This window comes from Oncorhynchus nerka, linkage group LG7 (assembly GCF_034236695.1).
Source record: "Oncorhynchus nerka isolate Pitt River linkage group LG7, Oner_Uvic_2.0, whole genome shotgun sequence".
Lineage (NCBI taxonomy): Eukaryota > Metazoa > Chordata > Actinopteri > Salmoniformes > Salmonidae > Oncorhynchus > Oncorhynchus nerka.
In genome coordinates, this window is record NC_088402.1 from 14909971 (window position 1) to 14930060 (window position 20090).

Consider the following 20090-nt stretch of genomic DNA (forward strand, 5'->3'; position numbering starts at 1 on the left):
TGATGTTGCTCTTGCTGCGGGCGATTCCCTGATCCACCTCTACGCAGACGACACCATTCTATACACTTTTGGCCCGTCATTGGACACTGTGCTATCTAACCTCCAATCGAGCTTCAATGCCATACAACACTCCTTCCGTGGCCTCCAACTGCTCTTAAACGCTAGTAAAACCAAATGCATGCTTTTCAACCGATCGCTGCCTGCACCCGCATGCCCGACTCTAGCATCACCACACTGGATGGCTCCGACCTTGAATATGTGGACACCTATAAGTACCTAGGTGTCTGGCTAGACTGCAAACTCTCCTTCCAGACCCATATCAAACATCTCCAATCGAAAATCAAATCAAGAGTCGGCTTTCTATTCCGCAACAAAGCCTCCTTCACTCAGCGCTGCCAAGCTTACCCTAGTAAAACTGACTATCCTACCGATCCTCGACTTCGGCGATGTCATCTACAAAATTGCTTCCAACACTCTTCTCAGCAAACTGGATGCAGTTTATCACAGTGCCATCCGTTTTGTCACTAAAGCACCTTATACTACCCACCACTGCGACTTGTATGCTCTAGTCGGCTGGCCCTCGCTACATATTCGTCGCCAGACCCACTGGCTCCAGGTCATCTACAAGGCCATGCTAGGCAAAGCTCCGCCTTATCTCAGCTCACTGGTCACGATGGCAACACCCATCCGTAGCACGCCCTCCAGCAGGTGTATCTCATTGATCATCCCTAAAGCCAACACCTCATTCGGCCGCCTTTCGTTCCAGTACTCTGCTGCCTGTGACTGGAACGAATTGCAAAAATCGCTGAAGTTGGAGACTTTTATCTCCCTCACCAACTTCAAACATCAGCTATCTGAGCAGCTAACCGATCGCTGCAGCTGTACATAATCTATTGGTAAATAGCCCACCCATTTTCACCTACCTCATCCCCACAGTTTTTATTTATTTACTTTTCTGCTCTTTTGCACACCAATATCTCTACCTGTACATGATCATCTGATCATTTATCACTCCAGTGTTAATCTGCAATATTGTAATTATTCTCCTACCTCCTCATGCCTTTTGCACACATTGTATATAGACTCCCCTTTTTTTCTCTACTGTGTTATTGACTTGTTAATTGTTTACTCCATGTGTAACTCTGTGTTGTCTGTTCACACTGCTATGCTTTATATTGGCCAGGTCGCAGTTGCAAATGAGAACCTGTTCTCAACTAGCCTACCTGGTTAAATAAAGGTGAAATAAAAAAAAATAGATATGTTGAGAGAGATATGTTGAGAGAGAGAGATATTGAGAGAGATGTTGAGAGAGATATGTTGAGAGAGATATGTTGAGAGAGATATGTTGAGAGAGATATGTTGATATGTTGAGAGAGATATGTTGAGAGAGATATGGTGAGAGAGATGTGGTGAGAGAGATGTGGTGAGAGAGATGTGATGAGAGGTGAGAGAGATGTGGTGAGAGGGATGTGGTGAGAGAGATGTGGTGAGAGAGATGTGGTGAGAGAGATGTGGTGAGAGAGATGTGGTGAGAGAGATGTGGTGAGAGAGATGTGGTGAGAGAGATGTGGTGAGAGAGATGTGGTGAGAGAGATGTGGTGATAGAGATGTGGTGATAGAGAGATATGGTGAGAGAGAGATATAGTGATATGGTGATAGAGAGATATGGTGATAGAGAGGGATATGGTGAGAGAGAGACAAAGATATGGTTATAGAGATATGGTGATAGAGAGAGAGATATGGTGATAGAGAGAGAGATATGGTGATAGAGAAAGAGATATGGTGAGAGACAGATATGGTTAGAGAGAGAGATATGGTGATAGAGAGAGGGATATGGTTATAGAGAGACAAAGATATGGTTATAGAGAGAGAGAGATATGGTGATAGAGAGAGAGAGAGATATGGTGAGAGAGAGATATGGTGAGAGAGAGAGAGCGATATGGTGAGAGAGAGATATGGTGATAGAGAGAGAGCGATATGGTGATAGAGAGAGAGAGATATGGTGAGAGAGAGAGAGCGATATGGTGAGAGAGAGATATGGTGAGAGAGAGAGAGAGATATGGTGAGAGAGAGAGAGAGATATGGTGATAGAGAGAGCGAGATATGGTGAGATGGAGATATGGTGAGAGAGAGAGAGATGGTGATAGAGAGATATGGTGAGAGAGAGAGAGAAAGAGAGATGTTGTTATCTGCTTTCAACTCAGACCGTAGTCTTCTTTAGTGAAGCATTGGAAGCATATTTACCTCTATCACTCCAGTATCCCTGCACATTGTAAATATGATACTGGAACTGACTGACCCTGAATATCATATTCTTACTTACTTTACCATATTCTTCTTCTTTTTTTAAATATATTTTGTTCTTTTTTGTTCTACCTTGTTATTTTTAGTATTGCATTGTTATTGATTGTTGTCATTAGAGCTTGCAAGAACAGGAATTTCACTGTACTTGTTGTGCATGTGACATTAAAAGTGTAAAGATACTTCCCTCTCTGACTGTGGAGGTAGTCATTTATTTGCATGAATTCGTTGGGTAAGCATTTAGCGACTGTCAGACGAGTGTCTCACATAGATAATGAGGGAGCTCAAGGGAATGTGGCAAGAACATCAAAGTGTGTGTATGCACGGTGCCCTACTGAACGTAGCATAGCTAGCTACACTAGCGTGACCCCAAGGCAGCACGGTGCCCTACTGAACGTAGCATAGCTAGCTACACTAGCGTGACCCCAAAGCAGCACGGTGCCCTACTGAACGTAGCATAGCTAGCTAAACTAGCGCGACCCCAAGGCAGCACGGTGCCCTACTGAACGTAGCATAGCTAGTTACACTAGCGTGACCCCCAAGGCAGCACGGTGCCCTACTGAACGTAGCATAGCTAGCTACACTAGCGTGACCCCAAGGCAGCACGGTGCCCTACTGAACGTAGCATAGCTAGCTACACTAGCGTGACCCCAAGGCAGCACGGTGCCCTACTGAATGTAGCATAGCTAGCTACACTAGCGTGACCCCAAGGCAGCACGGTGCTCTCATTTTGCACGTTGTCCTAGAATTGTGGAAGCTCTACATTACATGTTAGTCATTTAGCTTTTCCAGAGCGTTGTACGGTATTGGGTTCCAGGCAGGCAGCAGTATGTAGAGGAATCTGCTGTCACTGTGTCCCCATAATCCTGCTGTTTATAAGGAAGTAGCTACAGAGCCTTCACAAAGTATTCATTCCGCTTGATTTATTCTACATTCTGTTGTTACAGCCTGAATTCAACATGGATTATATAGCTGTTTTAACTCACTCAATGACACACAATGCCCCATAATGACAAAGTTCAAATATGTTTTTAGAAATATTTGCACATTTATTGAAAATGAAAAACCTAATTATCTAATGTATCTAATACTTTGTAGAACCACCTTTTTGATGTCGATTACAGCTGTGAGTCTTTTTGGGTAAATCTGTAAGCGCTTTCCACTACTTGCTTCTATACTGAATATAACAGAAATATAAACGTAACATGTAAAGTGTTGGTCCCATGTTTCATGGGCTGAAATGTAAGATTCCAGAAATGTTCTATATGCACAAAATGATTATTTTGTTCAAATGTTGTGCACACATTTGTTTACATCCCTGTTAGTGAGTATTTCTACTTTACCAAGATAATCCATCTGTCTGACAGGTGTGACACGTCAAGAAGCTGATTAAACAGCATTATCATTACACAGGTGCACTTTGTGCTGGGGACAATGAAAGCTATCCTAAAATGTGCCGTTTTGCCACACAAGACAATGCCACAGATGTCTAAAGATTTTAGGGAGAGTGCAATTGGCATGCTCCATTTGGTATATCCAACCACAACTCTATCCTCCTGATTCCTGCTTACAAGCAAATATTAAAGGAGGAAGCACCAGTGACTCGGTCTATAAAAAAAAGTGGTCAGATGAAGCAGATGCTAAACTACAGGACTGTTTTGCTATCACAACTGGAACATGTTCTGGGAGTCTTCCGATGGAATTGAGGAGTACACCACATCAGTCACTGGCTTTATCAAAAAGTGCATTGAGGACGTCGTCCCCACAGTGACTGTACGTACATATCCCAACCAGAAGCCATGGATTACAGGCAACATTCACACAGAGCTAAAGGGTAGAGCTGCCGCTTTCAAGGTCCGGGACTCTAATACAGGGCTAAGATTGAATCATACTAGGGCTTGCAAACTATTACAGACTACAAAGGGAAGCACAGCCGCGAGCTGCCCAGTGACACGAGCCTACCAGACGAGCTAAATCACTTCTATGCTCGCTTCGAGGCAAGCAACACTGAGGCATGCATGAGAGCTTCAGCTGTTCCGGACGTCTGTGTGATTGCGCTCTCTGTAGCCGATGTGAGTAAGACATTTAAACAGGTCAACATACACAAGGCTGCGGGGCCAGACGGATTACCAGGTCGTGTGTTCCGGGCATGCGCTGACCAACTGGCAGATGTCTTCACTGACATTTTCTTTTTTTCTCTTTTTTAAATTTTTATTTAAATTTCACCCCCCTTTTTCTCCCCAATTTCATGGTATCCAATTGTTAGTAGCTACTATCTTGTCTCATCACTACAACTCCCGTACGGACTCGGGAGAGATGAAGGTTGAAAGTGTCTTCGGATACACAACCCATCCAAGCCGCACTGCTTCTTAACACAGCGCGCATCCAACCCGGAAGCCAGCCACACCAATGTGTCGGAGGAAACACCGTGCACCTGGCAACCTTAGTTAGCGTGCACTGCACCCGGCCCGCCACAGGAGTCGCCTCCCTAACCCGGATGACGCTATGCCAATTGTGCGTCGCCTCACGGACCTCCCGGTCGTGGCCGGTTACGACAGAGCCTGTGCGCGAACCCAGAATCTCTGGTGGCACAGCTGGGGCTGCAGTATAGCGCCCTTAGCCACTGCGCCACCCGGTAGGCCTTCACTGACATTTTCAACATGTCCCTGATTGAGTCTAATACCAACATGTTTCAAGCAGATCACTATAGTCCCTGTGCCCAAGAACACGAAGGCAACCTGCCTAAATGACTACAGACCCGTAGCACTCACGTCCGTAGCCATGAAGTTCTTTGAAAGGCTGGTAATGGCTCACATCAACACCATTATCCCAGAAACCTTAGACTCACTCCAATTTGCATACCCCCCAAACAGATCCACAGATGATGCAATCTCTATTGCACTCCACACTGCCCTTTCCCACCTGGAAAAAAGGAACACTTACGTGAGAATGCTATTCATTGACTACAGCTCAGCGTTCAACACCATAGTAGCCTCAAAGCTCATCACTAAGCTAAGGGTTCTGGGACTAAACACCTCCCTCTGCAACTGGATCCTGGACTTCCTGATGGTCCGCCCCCAGGTGGTGAGGGTAGGTAGCAACACATCTCCCACGCTGATCCTTAACACTGGAGCTCCCCAGGGGTATGTGCACAGTCCCCTCCTGTACTCCCTGTTCACCCACGACTGCATGGCCAGGCACAACTCCAACACCATCATTAAGTTTGCAGACGACACAACAGTGGTAGGCCTGATCACCGACAACGACGAGACAGCCTATAGGGAGGAGGTCAGAGACCTGGCCAGGTGGTGCCAGAATAACAACCTATCCCTCAACGTAACCAAGACTAAGGAGATGATTGTGGACTACGGGAAAAGAAGGACCGAGCATGCCCCCATTCTCATCGACGGGGCTGTAGTGGAGCAGGTTGAGAGCTTTAAGTTCCTTGGTGTCCACATCAACAACAAACTAGAATGGTCCAAACACACCAAGACAGTTGTGAACAGGGTATGACAAAAAACTAAAAAGATTTGGTATGGGTCCTGAGATCCTCAAAAGGTTCTACAGCTGCAACATCGAGAGCATCCTGACTGGTTGCATCACTGCCTGGTACGGCAATTGCTCTGCCTCTGACCTCAAGGCACTACAGAGGGTAGTGTTTACGGCCCAGTACATCACTGGGGCTAAGGACAGGATCTCTACACCAGGCGGTGTCAGAGGAAGGCCCTAAAAATGGTCAAAGACCCCAGCCACCCCAGTCATAGACTGTTCTCTCTACTACCGCACGGCAAGCGGTACCGGAGTGCCAAGTCTAGGACAAAAAGGCTTCTCAACAGTTTTTATCCCCAAGCCATAAGACTCCAGAACAGGTAGTCAAATGGTTACCCGGACTATTTGCATTGTGTGACCCCCCCCCCCAACCCCTCCTTTACGCTGCTGCTACTCTCTGTTGATCTTATATGCATAGTTACTTTAACTCTACATTCATGTACATACTACCTCAATTGGGCCGAGCAACCAGTGCTCCCACTCATTGACTACCCGAGCTATCTGCATTGTGTCCCGCCACCCGCCAAACCCTCTTTTACACTACTGCTACTCTCTGTTCATCATATTTGCATCGTCACTTTAACCATATCTACATGTACATACTACATCAATCAGCCTGACTAACCGGTATCTGTATGTAGCCTCGCTACTTTTATAGCCTCGCTACTGTATATAGCCTGTCTTTTTACGGTTGTTTTATTTCTTTGCTTACATATTGTTCACCTAATACCTTTTTTTGCACTATTGGTTAGAGCCTGTAAGTAAGCATTTCACTGTAAGGTTGCATTCGGCGCATGTGACAAATAAACTTTGATTTGATTTGACTGCAGGAATGTCGACCAGAGCTGTTGACAGAGATTTTAATGTTCACTTCTCTACCGTAAGCTGCTTCCAATGTTCTTTGAGAGAATTTGGCAGTACATCCAACTGGCCTCACAACCGCAGACCACGCCCAGGACATCCTGCTTCTTCACATTTTATTTGATATTTATTTAACCTTTATTTAACTAGGCAAGTCAGTTAAGAACACATTCTTATTTACAATGACAGCCTACCCCGGCCAAACCAAGACACCGCTGGGCCACTTGTGCGCCACCCTATGGGAATCCCAATCACGGCCAGATGTGATACAGCCTGGATTCGAATCAGGGTGTCTGTAGTGACGCCTCAAGCACTGAGATGCAGTGCCTTAGACCGCTGAACCAGGGTCTGTAGTGACGCCTCAAGCACTGAGATGCAGTGCCTTAGACCGCTGAACCAGGGTCTGTAGTGACGCCTCAAGCACTGAGATGCAGTGCCTTAGACCGCTGAACCAGGGTCTGTAGTGACGCCTCAAGCACTGAGATGCAGTGCCTTAGACCGCTGAACCAGGGTCTGTAGTGACGCCTCAAGCACTGAGATGCAGTGCCTTAGACCGCTGAACCAGGGTCTGTAGTGACGCCAGTCAAGCACTGAGATGCAGTGCCTTAGACCGCTGAACCAGGGTCTGTAGTGACGCCTCAAGCACTGAGATGCAGTGCCTTAGACCGCTGAACCAGGGTCTGTAGTGACGCCTCAAGCACTGAGATGCAGTGCCTTAGACCGCTGAACCAGGGTCTGTAGTGACGCCTCAAGCACTGAGATGCAGTGCCTGAGACCCTGCGTCACTCGGGAGCCTGCAGGATCATCATGAGACCAGGCACCCGGACAGCTGATGAAACTGATGAGTATTTCTGTCTGTAATAAAGCACCTTTGTGGGGAAAAACTGATTGGCTGGCCTTGGGCATGGCTCGCAATTGGGTGTGGCTATGCCCTCCCAGGCCCACCCATGGCTGCACCCCTGCCCAGTCATGTGAAATCCATAGATTAGGGCCTAATGAATTTACTGATTTTTAAACTTTTTATTTGGCCATTATTATTTTTTAAATTCTTCAAGCTCTGTCAAGGTGGTTGTTGACCATTGCTAGACAGCCATTTTCAAATCTTGCCACAGATTTTCAAGCCAATTTAATTCAAAACTGTAACAACGCCACTCAGGAACTTTCAATGTCGCCTTGGTAAGCAGCTCCAGTGTAGCTTTGGCTTTGTTTTTCAGGTTATTGTCCTGCTGAAAGGTGAATTTGTTCCCCAGTGTCTGTTGGAAAGCAGACTGAACCAGGTTCTCCTCTAGGATTTTGCCTGTGATTATAGCTGTATTCAGTTACATTTTTTGTACTTACCTCTTTTTCTCCCCAATTTCATGATCTCCAATTAGTAGTGTCAGTCTTGTCCCATCGCTGCAACTTCCGTATGGACTCGGGAGAGGTGAAGGTCGAAAGCCGTGCATCCTCCGAAACACGACCCCGCCAAGCCGCACTACTTCTTGACACACTGCTCACTTAACCTGGAAGCCAGCCACACCTATATTTTGGAGGAAACACCATACAGCTGGCGACGGTGTCAGTGTGCATGCGCCCTACCCGCCACAAGGAGTCGCTAGAGCGCAATGGGCCAAGGAAATCACGGCCGGCCGAACCCTCCTCTAACCCGGATGATGCTGAGCCAATTGTGTGCCGCTTCATGGGTCTCCCGGTCACGGCTGGTTGTAACACACCCTGGGATCGAACCCTGGTCTGTAGTGATGCCTCTAGCACTGCGATCCAGTGCCTTAGACTGCGATCCAGTGCCTTATAGACTGCTGTGCCACTCGAGAGGCCCTATTCCGATTATTTTTATACTAAAAAAACTCCCTAGCCAATGACAAGCATTCCAATAACATGATGCAGCCACCACCATGCTTGAAAATATGAAGAGTGGTATTCATATTGTGTTGGATTTTCCCCAAACATAACACTTTGTATTCAGGACAAAAAGTTTTTTTTCTTTGCAAATGTTTTTGCAGTATTACTTTAGTGCCTTGTTTCAAACTGGTTGCATGTTTTAGAATACTTTTATTCTGCACAGTCTTCCTTCCTTTCACTCTGTCATTTAGCTTAGTATTGTGGAGTAACTACAATGTGGTTGATCCATCCTCAGTTTTCTCACATCGTAACCATTAAACACTGTAACTGTTATAAAATCACCATCAGCTTCATGGCTTCAATGTGTTATTGACTTGTTAACTGTTTACTCCATGTGTAACTCTGTGTTGTCTGTTCATACTGCTATGCTTTATCTTGGCCAGGTCGCAGTTGCAAATGAGAACTTGTTCTCAACTAGCCTACCTGGTTAAATAAAGGTGAAATAAAATAAAACATTTTTTTTTTAAATGGCGAAATCCTTGAGCAGTTTCTTCCTCTCCGGCAACTGAGTTAGGAAGGATGCCTGTATCTTTGTAGTGACTGGGTGTATTGATACACCATCCAAAGTGTAATTAATAACTTCACCATGCTCAAAGGGATATTCAATATCTGCTTTTGTTTTACCAATAGGTGCCCTTCTTTGCGAGGCATTGGAAAACCTCCCTGGACTTTGTGGTTGACTCTATGCTTGAAATTCACTACTCGATTGAGGGACCTTACAGATAATTGTATGTGTTGGGTACAGAGATGGGATTGTCATTCAAAAAACATGTCAACCACTATTATTGAACACGGAATAAGTCCATCCAACGTTTTATGCAATTTGTTTAAGCACATTTTTGCTCCTGAAGTTATTTAAGCTTGGCATAACAAAGGAGTTGAATACTTATTGACTCAATACATTTCAGCTTCATTTTTATTTATTCATAAAAAATGTATATATCTACAAACAAAATTCCACTTTGACATTATGGGATGCTGTGTATAGATCAGTGACACAATCTCAATTGAATCAAGTTTTAACTCCGGCTGTAACACAACAAGATGTGTAAAAAGTCAAGGGGTGTGAACGCTTCCTGAAGTCACTTTATTTCTCATTATGAAGATACCACTGCTGTGTTCCTGTCATCTACACTACACACCATCACACACTAGTTCTTAAAGCTCTTGACCTTACTTCATTATATACAATTAGTAGCGAAACACAGAGGTGCACTTGCATTGGAAACCTAGTGTATATAAATATGAACCTGTCTCACGATTTGTTCATAATCTTAGAGATTTAAGAGTCAATCATGAGGACCTCATTCATTCAAACCAGTTCCATCACTGTAGGGTAGATAATAGTATAAAGAGTATGTGAATGTCACACATCGCCACTAGAGCAGTTAGTAGACTTCTGAAGAAGACTAACCCCTGACCCCAGTACAATTAATCTTATCTCAGCTCACTGGTCACCATAGCAACACCCACCCGTAGAACCCGCTCCAGCAGGTATATTTCACTGGTCATCCCCAAAGCCAACACTTCCTTTGGCCGCCTTTCCTTCCAGTTCTCTGCTGCCAATGACTGGAACGAATTGCAAAAATCACCGAAGCTGGAGTCTTATATATGCCTCTCTAACTTTAAGCATCAGCTGTCAGAGTAGCTTACCCATCACTGTACCTGTACATAGCCCATCTGTAAATAGCCCACCCGACTACCTCATCCCCATATTGTTACTTATTGTTACTTATCCTCTTGCTCTTTTGCACCCGAGTATCTCTACTTGCACATCATCATCTGCACAACTATCACTCCAGTGTTTAATGCTAAATTGTAATTATTTCACCTCTATGGCCTATTTATTGCTTTACCTCCCTACTCTTCTACATTTGTACACACTGTACATAGATTTTTATTCTATTGTGTTATTGACTGTACGTTTTGTTTATGTGTAACTCTGTGTTGTTGTTTTTGTCGTACTGCTTTGCTTTATCTTTGCCAGGTCTCAGTTGTAAATGAGAACGTATTCTCCACTGACCTACCTGGTTAAATAAAGGTGTTCTCCACTGACCTACCTGGTTAAATAAAGGTGAAATAAAAAATAAAAATAAAAAGGTTCCTATTCCTCCGCTTACTATACTGGGGCCAGGGTGCCGTGAGGGCTGTCGCTAGGCGATTGGGCTGTCGCTAGGTGATGTTGTGTGTGTGTGCTTTTTCTGTATCCATCCTGTCATGAAAAGACAACTGCATGACTCATATGGAGTGAGTAGTCAAAATGGCTGTATTGACTTTAAAAAAAAAAACTCCTTTGTGACTATTTCTTTTGTTGAGGACCCAAAGAAAACCGTCCAATTTAGTTTGTTTCTATGTGTGTGTCCAGGTGTAACTCGTTCATGGGGAACTCCGCAGTGCAGAAGAAACCCACGTCCAAGCCCAAGAAGCCCCATCTGTCAGGGCACAAGGCCAGCAGCGGCTCCAGGGAGCCCCAGCCCGAGAGGGTGGAGGAGGTGTATGGGGCCCTTAAACAAGGCTTGGAGTAAGCGCACACACACACAGAAAAAATAAAAACATTTACATATTGGGATATTATTTTTGAAGGATATATCATAGAATTTTAACAATATCACAATATTATTTTGCATTAGTTGGCTGTACCTGCACCAAAACTTTTTTTTCCTTCATAGCTTGTTCTCCATCTCTTTAAATAGGGAGCCAATTTGTTTTAGGCACTTTAATTTCCATGGCTCTCTGGTCCCTCGGCATTAGACATATATAGTATGGTGAGCAATATGTTTGGAACATCGAAACGCAATAAAATCCCAGTATCGAGTCACAATACATATAGATTTGGGAGAATAGTGAGAATTGCAATGCATATTGTATCTGGGGGACTGAGTGGCACAGCGGTCTAACTGCATTGCAGTGCTAGAGGCTTCACTACAGACCCGGATTCGATCGGCCGTGATTGGGAGTCCCATTGGGCAGCGCACAATTGGCACAGCGCCGTCTGGGTTAGGGGAGGGTTTGTCCGGGGTAGGCCGTCATTGCAAATAAGAATTTGTTCTTCACTGGCTTGCCCAGTTAAAACAAGGTTATAAAACATTGTCACCTAAGTATAGTGATGACATCGTATCGTGAGTTTCCTGGCAATTCCCAGCCCTAACACTTCCCAGCCCTAACACACACACACACACACACACACACACACACACACACACACACATACACACACACACACACCACTGACACCCCTATTTCTCCTCTCCCTCTTTTCAAATCATTTTATTTGTCACAGGTGTAGACCTTACTGTAAAATGCTTACTTACAAACCCTTCACCAAAAATGCAGTTTTATGAAAATATTTACTAAATAAACTCAAATAAAAAAAAGTAACCCAATAAAATAACAATAACGAGGCTATATACAGGTGATATAGGTGAGTTAAGGTACTTGAGATAATATGTTCATGTAGGTAGGGGTAAAGGACTATGCATAGATAAACAAAGATTAGCAGCAGTGTAAAGTTATGGCCCCTCTTCCTCCTCCTCTCCCTTTCTCCCTCCCTTGCCCCTCCCTCCTCTTCTCCTCTCCCTTCCTCCCCCACCCACCCACCCACCCTCCTTCCTCCCTTTTCTTTTGTCTCTCCCTCTCTTCCCCTCTCCCCTTCTCGTTCCCCCTCTCCCTTTCTCCATTTTCTTTCCCTTTTGTCACCTCTCTCTCCCTCCCATATCAACCCTCCTCCCACTCTCTCCCTCCCTCTACTACCCCCCCCATCCCTCTCTCCCCTTTCTCTCCCTCAGTGAGTATCTGGAGGTGCACCAGACAGGGCTGGACAAACTCACCTCTCTGATGAAGGACATGAAGAGGAACTCCAGACTGGTGAGACAGGATATGAGACAGGATGTCATCAACAACACTAACGCTAACTGTAGTATATGTCAATCCTAAATACATCATAGACCCTACACCAGGGATCATCATCTAGATTCAGCCACGGGCTGCTTTTTCCTTGAGAAGATGGTCAGGGGGCAGGAGCGTAATTACAAGTAATTTATAGACTGCAAATTGACCGTACAAAGCCCAGACAGATATAATATTTGACTAAAACATAATAATTTCAAACCTTGTTTATATCACATATTATGTTATATGCGTTGTGCATGTTTTATTTGCATCTGTTATGCGTGGGAATACCTTGGGACAGATTTACAAAATGTAAATCATTTGGAGAATTTGGTCTTTTATGTCCAACAATGAAAAACTGAATACAAATAAAACAACTTTTGTTTTGAGGGGGACTCAGAAAACTTGGGGACAAAATAAAATGACCCGCGAGCCGCCAGTTGGGGAACCCTGTCCTATACACTTCTATGTATTATAGTGGTTCTCAACCCAGTCCTATACGCTCCTATGTAGCATAGTGGTTCTCAACCCAGTCCTATACGCTTCTATGTAGCATAGTGGTTCTCAACCCTGTCCTATACACGTCTATGTAGCATAGTGGTTCTCAACCCTGTCCTATACACTTCTATGTAGCATAGTGGTTCTCAACCCTGTCCTATACACGTCTATGTAGCATAGTGGTTCTCAACCCTGTCCTATACACGTCTATGTAGCATAGTGGTTCTCAACCCTGTCCTATACATAGTGGTTCTCAACCCTGTCTATGTAGCATAGTGGTTCTCAACCCTGTCCTATACACGTCTATGTAGCATAGTGGTTCTCCTAACCCTGTCCTGGTTCTCATACACTTCTATGTAGCATAGTGGTTCTCAACCCTGTCCTATACACGTCTATGTAGCTCAACCCTGTCCTATACACGTGGTTCTCAACCCTGTCCTATACACGTCTATGTAGCATAGTGGTTCTCAACCCTGTCCTATACACTCCTATGTAGCATAGTGGTTCTCAACCCTGTCCTATACACTCTATGTAGCATAGTGGTTCAACCCTCCTATACCCTGTCCTATAACCCTGTCCTATACACGTCTATGTAGCATAGTGGTTCTCAACCCTGTCCTATACACGTCTATGTAGCATAGTGGTTCTCAACCCTGTCCTATACACTCCTATGTAGCATAGTGGTTCTCAACCCTGTCCTATACACTCCTATGTAGCATAGTGGTTCTCAACCCTGTCCTATACACGTCTATGTATCATAGTGGTTCTCAACCCTGTCCTATACACTTCTACACTAGTCTACTATTCATCAAGCCTCTTGACTAGTCTACTTTCATCAAGCCTTAGCTACTATTCATCAAGGTTTCATCAAGCCCTCTAACATCAAGCCCTTGAACTAGTCTACTATTCATCAAGCCCTTGAACTAGTCTACTATTCATCAAGCCCTTGACTAGTCTACTATTCATCAAGCCCTTGACTAGTCTACTATTCATCAAGCCCTTGAACTAGTCTTTCAAGCCCTTGACTATAGTCTACTATTCATCAAGCCCTTGACTAGTCTACTATTCATCAAGCCCTTGACTAGTCTACTATTCATCAAGCCCTTGAACTAGTCTACTATTCATCAAGCCCTTGAACTAGTCTACTATTCATCAAGCTATTCATCAAGCCCTTGACTAGTCTACTATTCATCAAGCCCTTGAACTAGTCTACTATTCATCAAGCCCTTGACTAGTCTACTATTCATCAAGCTCTTGACAAGTCTACTATTCATCAAGCACTTGACTAGTCTACTATTCATCAAAGCCCTTGACTAGTCTACTATTCATCAAGCTTCTTGACTAGTCTACTATTCATCAAGCCCTTGAACTAGTCTACTATTCATCAAGCCCTTGAACTAGTCTACTATTCATCAAGCTCTTGACTAGTCTACTATTCATCAAGCCCTTGACTAGTCTACTATTCATCAAGCCCTTGAACTAGTCTACTATTCATCAAGCCCTTGAGTCTACTATTCATCAAGCCCTTGAACTAGTCTACTATTCATCAAGCCCTTGACTAGTCTACTATTCATCAAGCCCTTGACTAGTCTACTATTCATTGACAAGTCCTCAACTAGTCTACTATTCATCAAGCCCTTGAACTAGTCTACTATTCATCAAGCCCTTGAACTAGTCTACTATTCATCAAGCCCTTGAACTAGTCTACTATTCAACAAGCCCTTGAACTAGTCTACTATTCATCAAGCTCTTGACTAGTCTACTATTCATCAAGCCCTTGACTAGTCTACTATTCATCAAGCCCTTGACTAGTCTTCTATTCATCAGCCCTTGACTAGTCTACTATTCATTGACTAGTCTACTATTCATCACCCTTGACTAGTCTACTATTCATCAAGCCCTTGACTAGTCTACTATTCATCAAGCCCTTTCATCAAGAACTAGTCTACTATTCATCAAGCCCTTGAACTAGTCTACTATTCAACAAGCCCTTGAACTAGTCTACTATTCATCAAGCCCTTGACTAGTCTACTATTCATCAAGCCCTTGACTAGTCTACTATTCATCAAGCCCTTGACTAGTCTACTATTCATCAAGCCCTTGACTAGTCTACTATTCATCAAGCCCTTGACTAGTCTACTATTCATCAAGCCCTTGACTAGTCTACTATTCATCAAGCCCTTGAACTAGTCTACTATTCATCAAGCCCCCTTGAACTAGTCTACTATTCATCAAACTAGCCCTTTCATCAAGCTAGTCTACTATTCATCAAGCCCTTGAACTAGTCTACTATTCATCAAGCCCTTGACTAGTCTACTATTCATCAAGCCCTTGAACTAGTCTACTATTCATCAAGCCTATTGAAGCTAGTCTACTATTCATCAAGCCCTTGACTAGTCTACTATTCATCAAGCCCTTGACTAGTCTACTATTCATCAAGCACTTGACTAGTCTACTATTCATCAAGCCCTTGACTAGTCTACTATTCATCAAGCCCTTGACTAGTCTACTATTCATCAAGCCCTTGACTAGTCTACTATTCATCAAGCCCTTGACTAGTCTACTGATCAAGCCCTTGACTAGTCTACTATTCATCAAGCCCTTGACTAGTCTACTATTCATCAAGCCCTTGAACTAGTCTACTATTCATCAAGCCCTTGACTAGTCTACTATTCATCAAGCCCTGACTAGTCTACTATTCATCAAGCTACTATTCATCAAGCCCTTGACTAGTCTACTATTCATCAAGCCCTTGACGAGTCTACTATTCATCAAGCCCTTGACGAGTCTACTATTCATCAAGCCCTTGACTGTCTACTATTCATCAAGCCCTTGACTAGTCTACTATTCATCAAGCACTTGACTAGTCTACTATTCATCAAGCCCTTGACTAGTCTACTATTCATCAAGCCCTTGACTAGTCTACTATTCATCAAGCCCTTGAACTAGTCTACTATTCATCAAGCCCTTGAACTAGTCTACTATTCATCAAGCCCTTGAACTAGTCTACTATTCATCAAGCCCTTGAACTAGTCTACTATTCATCAAGCCCTTGACTAGTCTACTATTCATCAAGCCCTTGACTAGTCTACTATTCATCAAGCCCTTGAACTAGTCTACTATATTCATCAAGCCCTTGAACTAGTCTACTATTCATCAAGCCCTTGAGTCTACTATTCATCAAGCCCTTGACTAGTCTACTATTCATCAAGCCCTTGAACTAGTCTACTATTCATCAAGCCCTTGAACTAGTCTACTATTCAACAAGCCCTTGAACTAGTCTACTATTCATCAAGCCCTTGACTAGTCTACTATTCATCAAGCCCTTGACTAGATTCAACTAGTCTACTATTCATCAAGCCCTTGACTAGCCCTCTACTATTCATCAAGCCCTTGACTAGTCTACTATTCATCAAGCCCTTGACTAGTCTACTATTCATCAAGCCCTTGAACTAGTCTACTATTCATCAAGCCCTTGAACTAGTCTTTATTCATCATTCAACAAAGCCCCTTGACTAGTCTACTATTCATCAAGCCCTTGAACAAGCCCTTGACTAGTCTACTATTCATCAAGCCCTTGAACTAGTCTACTATTCATCAAGCCCTGACTAGTCTACTATTCATCAAGCCCTTGACTAGTCTACTATTCATCAAGCCCTTGAACTAGACTATTCATCAACTCTACTTGAACTAGTCTACTATTCAGCCCTTGAACTAGTCTACTATTCATCAAGCCCTTGAACTAGTCTACTATTCATCAAGCCTATTCATCAAGCCCTTGACTAGTTTACTATTCATCAAGTCTACTATTCATCAAGCCCTTGACTAGTCTACTATTCATCAAGCCCTTGATTTAGTCTACTATTCATCAAGCCCTTGACTAGTCTACTATTCATCAAGCCCTTGACTAGTCTACTATTCATTCATCTTCTATTCAGCCCTTGACTAGTCTACTATTCATCAAGCCCTTGAATTTGTCTACTTTTCATCAAGCCCTTGGCTAGTCTACTATTCAAAAAGCCCTTGACTAGTCTTCTATTCATCAAGCCCTTGACTAGTCTTCTATTCAATTAGCCCTTGACTAGTCTACTATTCATCAAGCCCTTGACGAGTCTACTATTCATGAAGCTAGTCTACTATTCATCAAGCCCTTGAACTAGTCTACTATTCATCAAGCCCTTGACTATTCATCAGTCTACTATTCATCAAGCCCTTGAACTAGTCTACTATTCATCAAGCCCTTGAACTAGTATACTATTCATCAAGCCCTTGAACTAGTCTACTATTCATCAAGCCCTTGAACTAGTCTACTATTCATCAAGCCCTTGAACTAGTCTACTATTCATCAAGCCCTTGACTAGTTTACTATTCATCAAGCCCTTGACTAGTCTTCTATTCAACTAGCCCTTGACTCTACTATTCATCAAGCCCTTGAACTAGTCTACTATTCATCAAGCCCTTGATTTAGTCTACTATTCATCAAGCCCTTGACTAGTCTACTATTCATCAAGCCCTTGACTAGTTTACTATTCATCAATCCCTTGAAGTCTTCTATTCAACTTGACTAGTCTACTATTCATCAAGCCCTTGAATTTGTCTACTCATCAAGCCCCTGGCTATCTCATTCAAGCCCTGCTTTCAAAGCTAGTCTACTATTATTCATCAAGCCTTTGACTAGTCTACTATTCATCAAGCCCTTGACTAGTCTAGTCTACTATTCATTAATCAAGCCCTTGAACTAGTCTACTATTCATCAAGCCCTTGAACTAGTCTACTATTCATCAAGCCCTTGAACTAGTCTACTATTCATCAAGCCCTTGAACTAGTCTACTATTCAACAAGCCCTTGAACTAGTCTACTATTCATCAAGCTCTTGACTAGTCTACTATTCATCAAGCCCTTGACTAGTCTACTATTCATCAAGCCCTGAAGTCTTCTATTCAGTCGACTAGTCTTCTATTCAACTAGCCCTTGACTAGTCTACTATTCATCAAGCCCTTGACTAGTCTACTATTCATCAAGCCCTTGACCAGTTTACTATTCATCAAGCCCTTGACTAGTCTACTATTCATCAAGCCCTTGACTAGTCTACTATTCATCAAGCCCTTGACTAGTCTACTATTCATCAAGCCCTTGAACTAGTCTACTATTCATCAAGCCCTTGAACTAGTCTACTATTCATCAAGCCCTTGACTAGTCTACTATTCATCAAGCCCTTGACTAGTCTACTATTCATCAAGCCCTTGACTAGTCTTCTATTCATCAAGCCCTTCTATCATTCAGCAAGCCCTTGACTAGTTTACTATTCATCAAGCCCTTGACTAGTCTTCTATTCAACTAGCCCTTGACTAGTCTAATTCATCAAGCCCTTGACTAGTCTACTATTCATCAAGCCCTTGAACTAGTCTACTATTCATCAAGCCCTTGAACTAGTCTACTATTCATCAAGCCCCTGACTAGTCTCCTATTCATCAAGCCTACTATTCATCAAGCCCTTGAACTAGTCTACTATTCATCAAGCCCTTGAACTAGTCTACTATTCATCAAGCCCTTGAACTAGTCTACTATTCATCAAGCCCTTGAACTAGTCTACTATTCATCAAGCCCTTGAACTAGTCTACTATTCATCAAGCTCTTGACTAGTCTACTGTTCATCAAGCCCTTGACTAGTCTTGATTCAACTACTAGTCTACTATTCATCAAGCCCTTGACCTTATTCATCAAGCCCTTCATTTAGTCTACTATTCATCAAGCCCTTGACTAGTCTACTATTCAAAAAGCCCTTCATTTAGTCTACTATACATCAAGCCCTTGACTAGTTTACTATTCATCAAGCCCTTGACTAGTCTTCTATTCAACTACTAGTCTACTATTCATCAAGCCCTTGAATTTGTCTACTTTTCATCAAGCCCCTGGCTAGTCTACTATTCAAAAGCCCTTGACTAGTCTGCTATTCATCAAGCCCTCTGCCTACTTGATTGTAAGTCGCTCTGGATAGAGCGTCTGCTAAATGACTTAAATTCTATTCATCAAGCCCTTGAACTAGTCTACTATTCATCAAGCTCTTGACTAGTCTACTGTTCATCAAGTTGAACTCTACCCTTGATTCATTCATCAAGCCCTTGACTAGTCTACTATTCATCAAGCCCTTGAACTAGTCTACTATTCATCAAGCCCTTGAACTAGTCTACTATTCATCAAGCCCTTGAACTAGTCTACTATTCATCAAGCCCTTGAACTAGTCTACTATTCATCAAGCCCTTGAACTAGTCTACTATTAATCAAGCCCTTGACCTAGTCTACTATTCATCAAGCCCTTGAACTAGTCTACTATTCATCAAGCCCTTGAACTAGTCTTCTATTCAACTAGCCCTTGACTAGTCTACTATTCATCAAGCCCTTGACGAGTCTACTATTCATCAAGCCCTTGACTAGTCTACTATTCATCAAGCCCTTGACGAGTCTACTATTCATCAAGCCCTTGACTAGTCTACTATTCATCAAGCCCTTGACTAGTCTACTATTAATCAAGCCCTTGAACTAGTCTACTATTCATCAAGCCCTTGACGAGTCTACTATTCATCAAGCCCTTGACGAGTCTACAATTCATCAAGCCCTTGACGAGTCTACTATTCATCAAGCCCTTGACTAGTCTACTATTCATCAAGCCCTTGACTAGTCTACTATTCATCAAGCCCTTGACGAGTCTACTATTCATCATCAAGCCCTTGATCTAGTCTACTATTCATCAAGCCCCTGACTAGTCTACTATTCATCAAGATCTTGACTAGTCTACTATTCATCAAGCCCTTGACTAGTCTACTATTCATCAAGCCCTTGACTAGTCTACTATTCATCAAGCCCTTGACTAGTCTACTATTCATCAAGCCCTTGAACTAGTCTACTATTCATCAAGCCCTTGAACTAGTCTACTATTCATCAAGCCCTTGAACTAGTCTACTATTCAACAAGCCCTTGAACTAGTCTACTATTCATCAAGCCCTTGACTAGTCTACTATACATCAAGCCATTGACTAGTTTACTATTCATCAAGCCCTTGACTAGTCTTCTATTCAACTAGCCCTTGACTAGTC

At 43.2% G+C, this 20090-nt stretch overlaps 1 protein-coding gene across 2 annotated transcripts in view; it reads left to right on the forward strand.

The window, feature by feature from the left end:
• The window catches only part of ripor2 (RHO family interacting cell polarization regulator 2), a 103907-nt gene that overhangs the window by 29338 nt on the left and 54479 nt on the right, over positions 1-20090 (forward strand). For both annotated transcript variants that reach the window (XM_065020253.1, XM_065020254.1), the window contains exons 3-4: positions 10976-11131; positions 12396-12474. In XM_065020253.1, coding sequence (XP_064876325.1) covers positions 10976-11131; positions 12396-12474 — 235 coding nt within the window. The remainder of the gene's footprint in view (positions 1-10975; positions 11132-12395; positions 12475-20090) is intronic.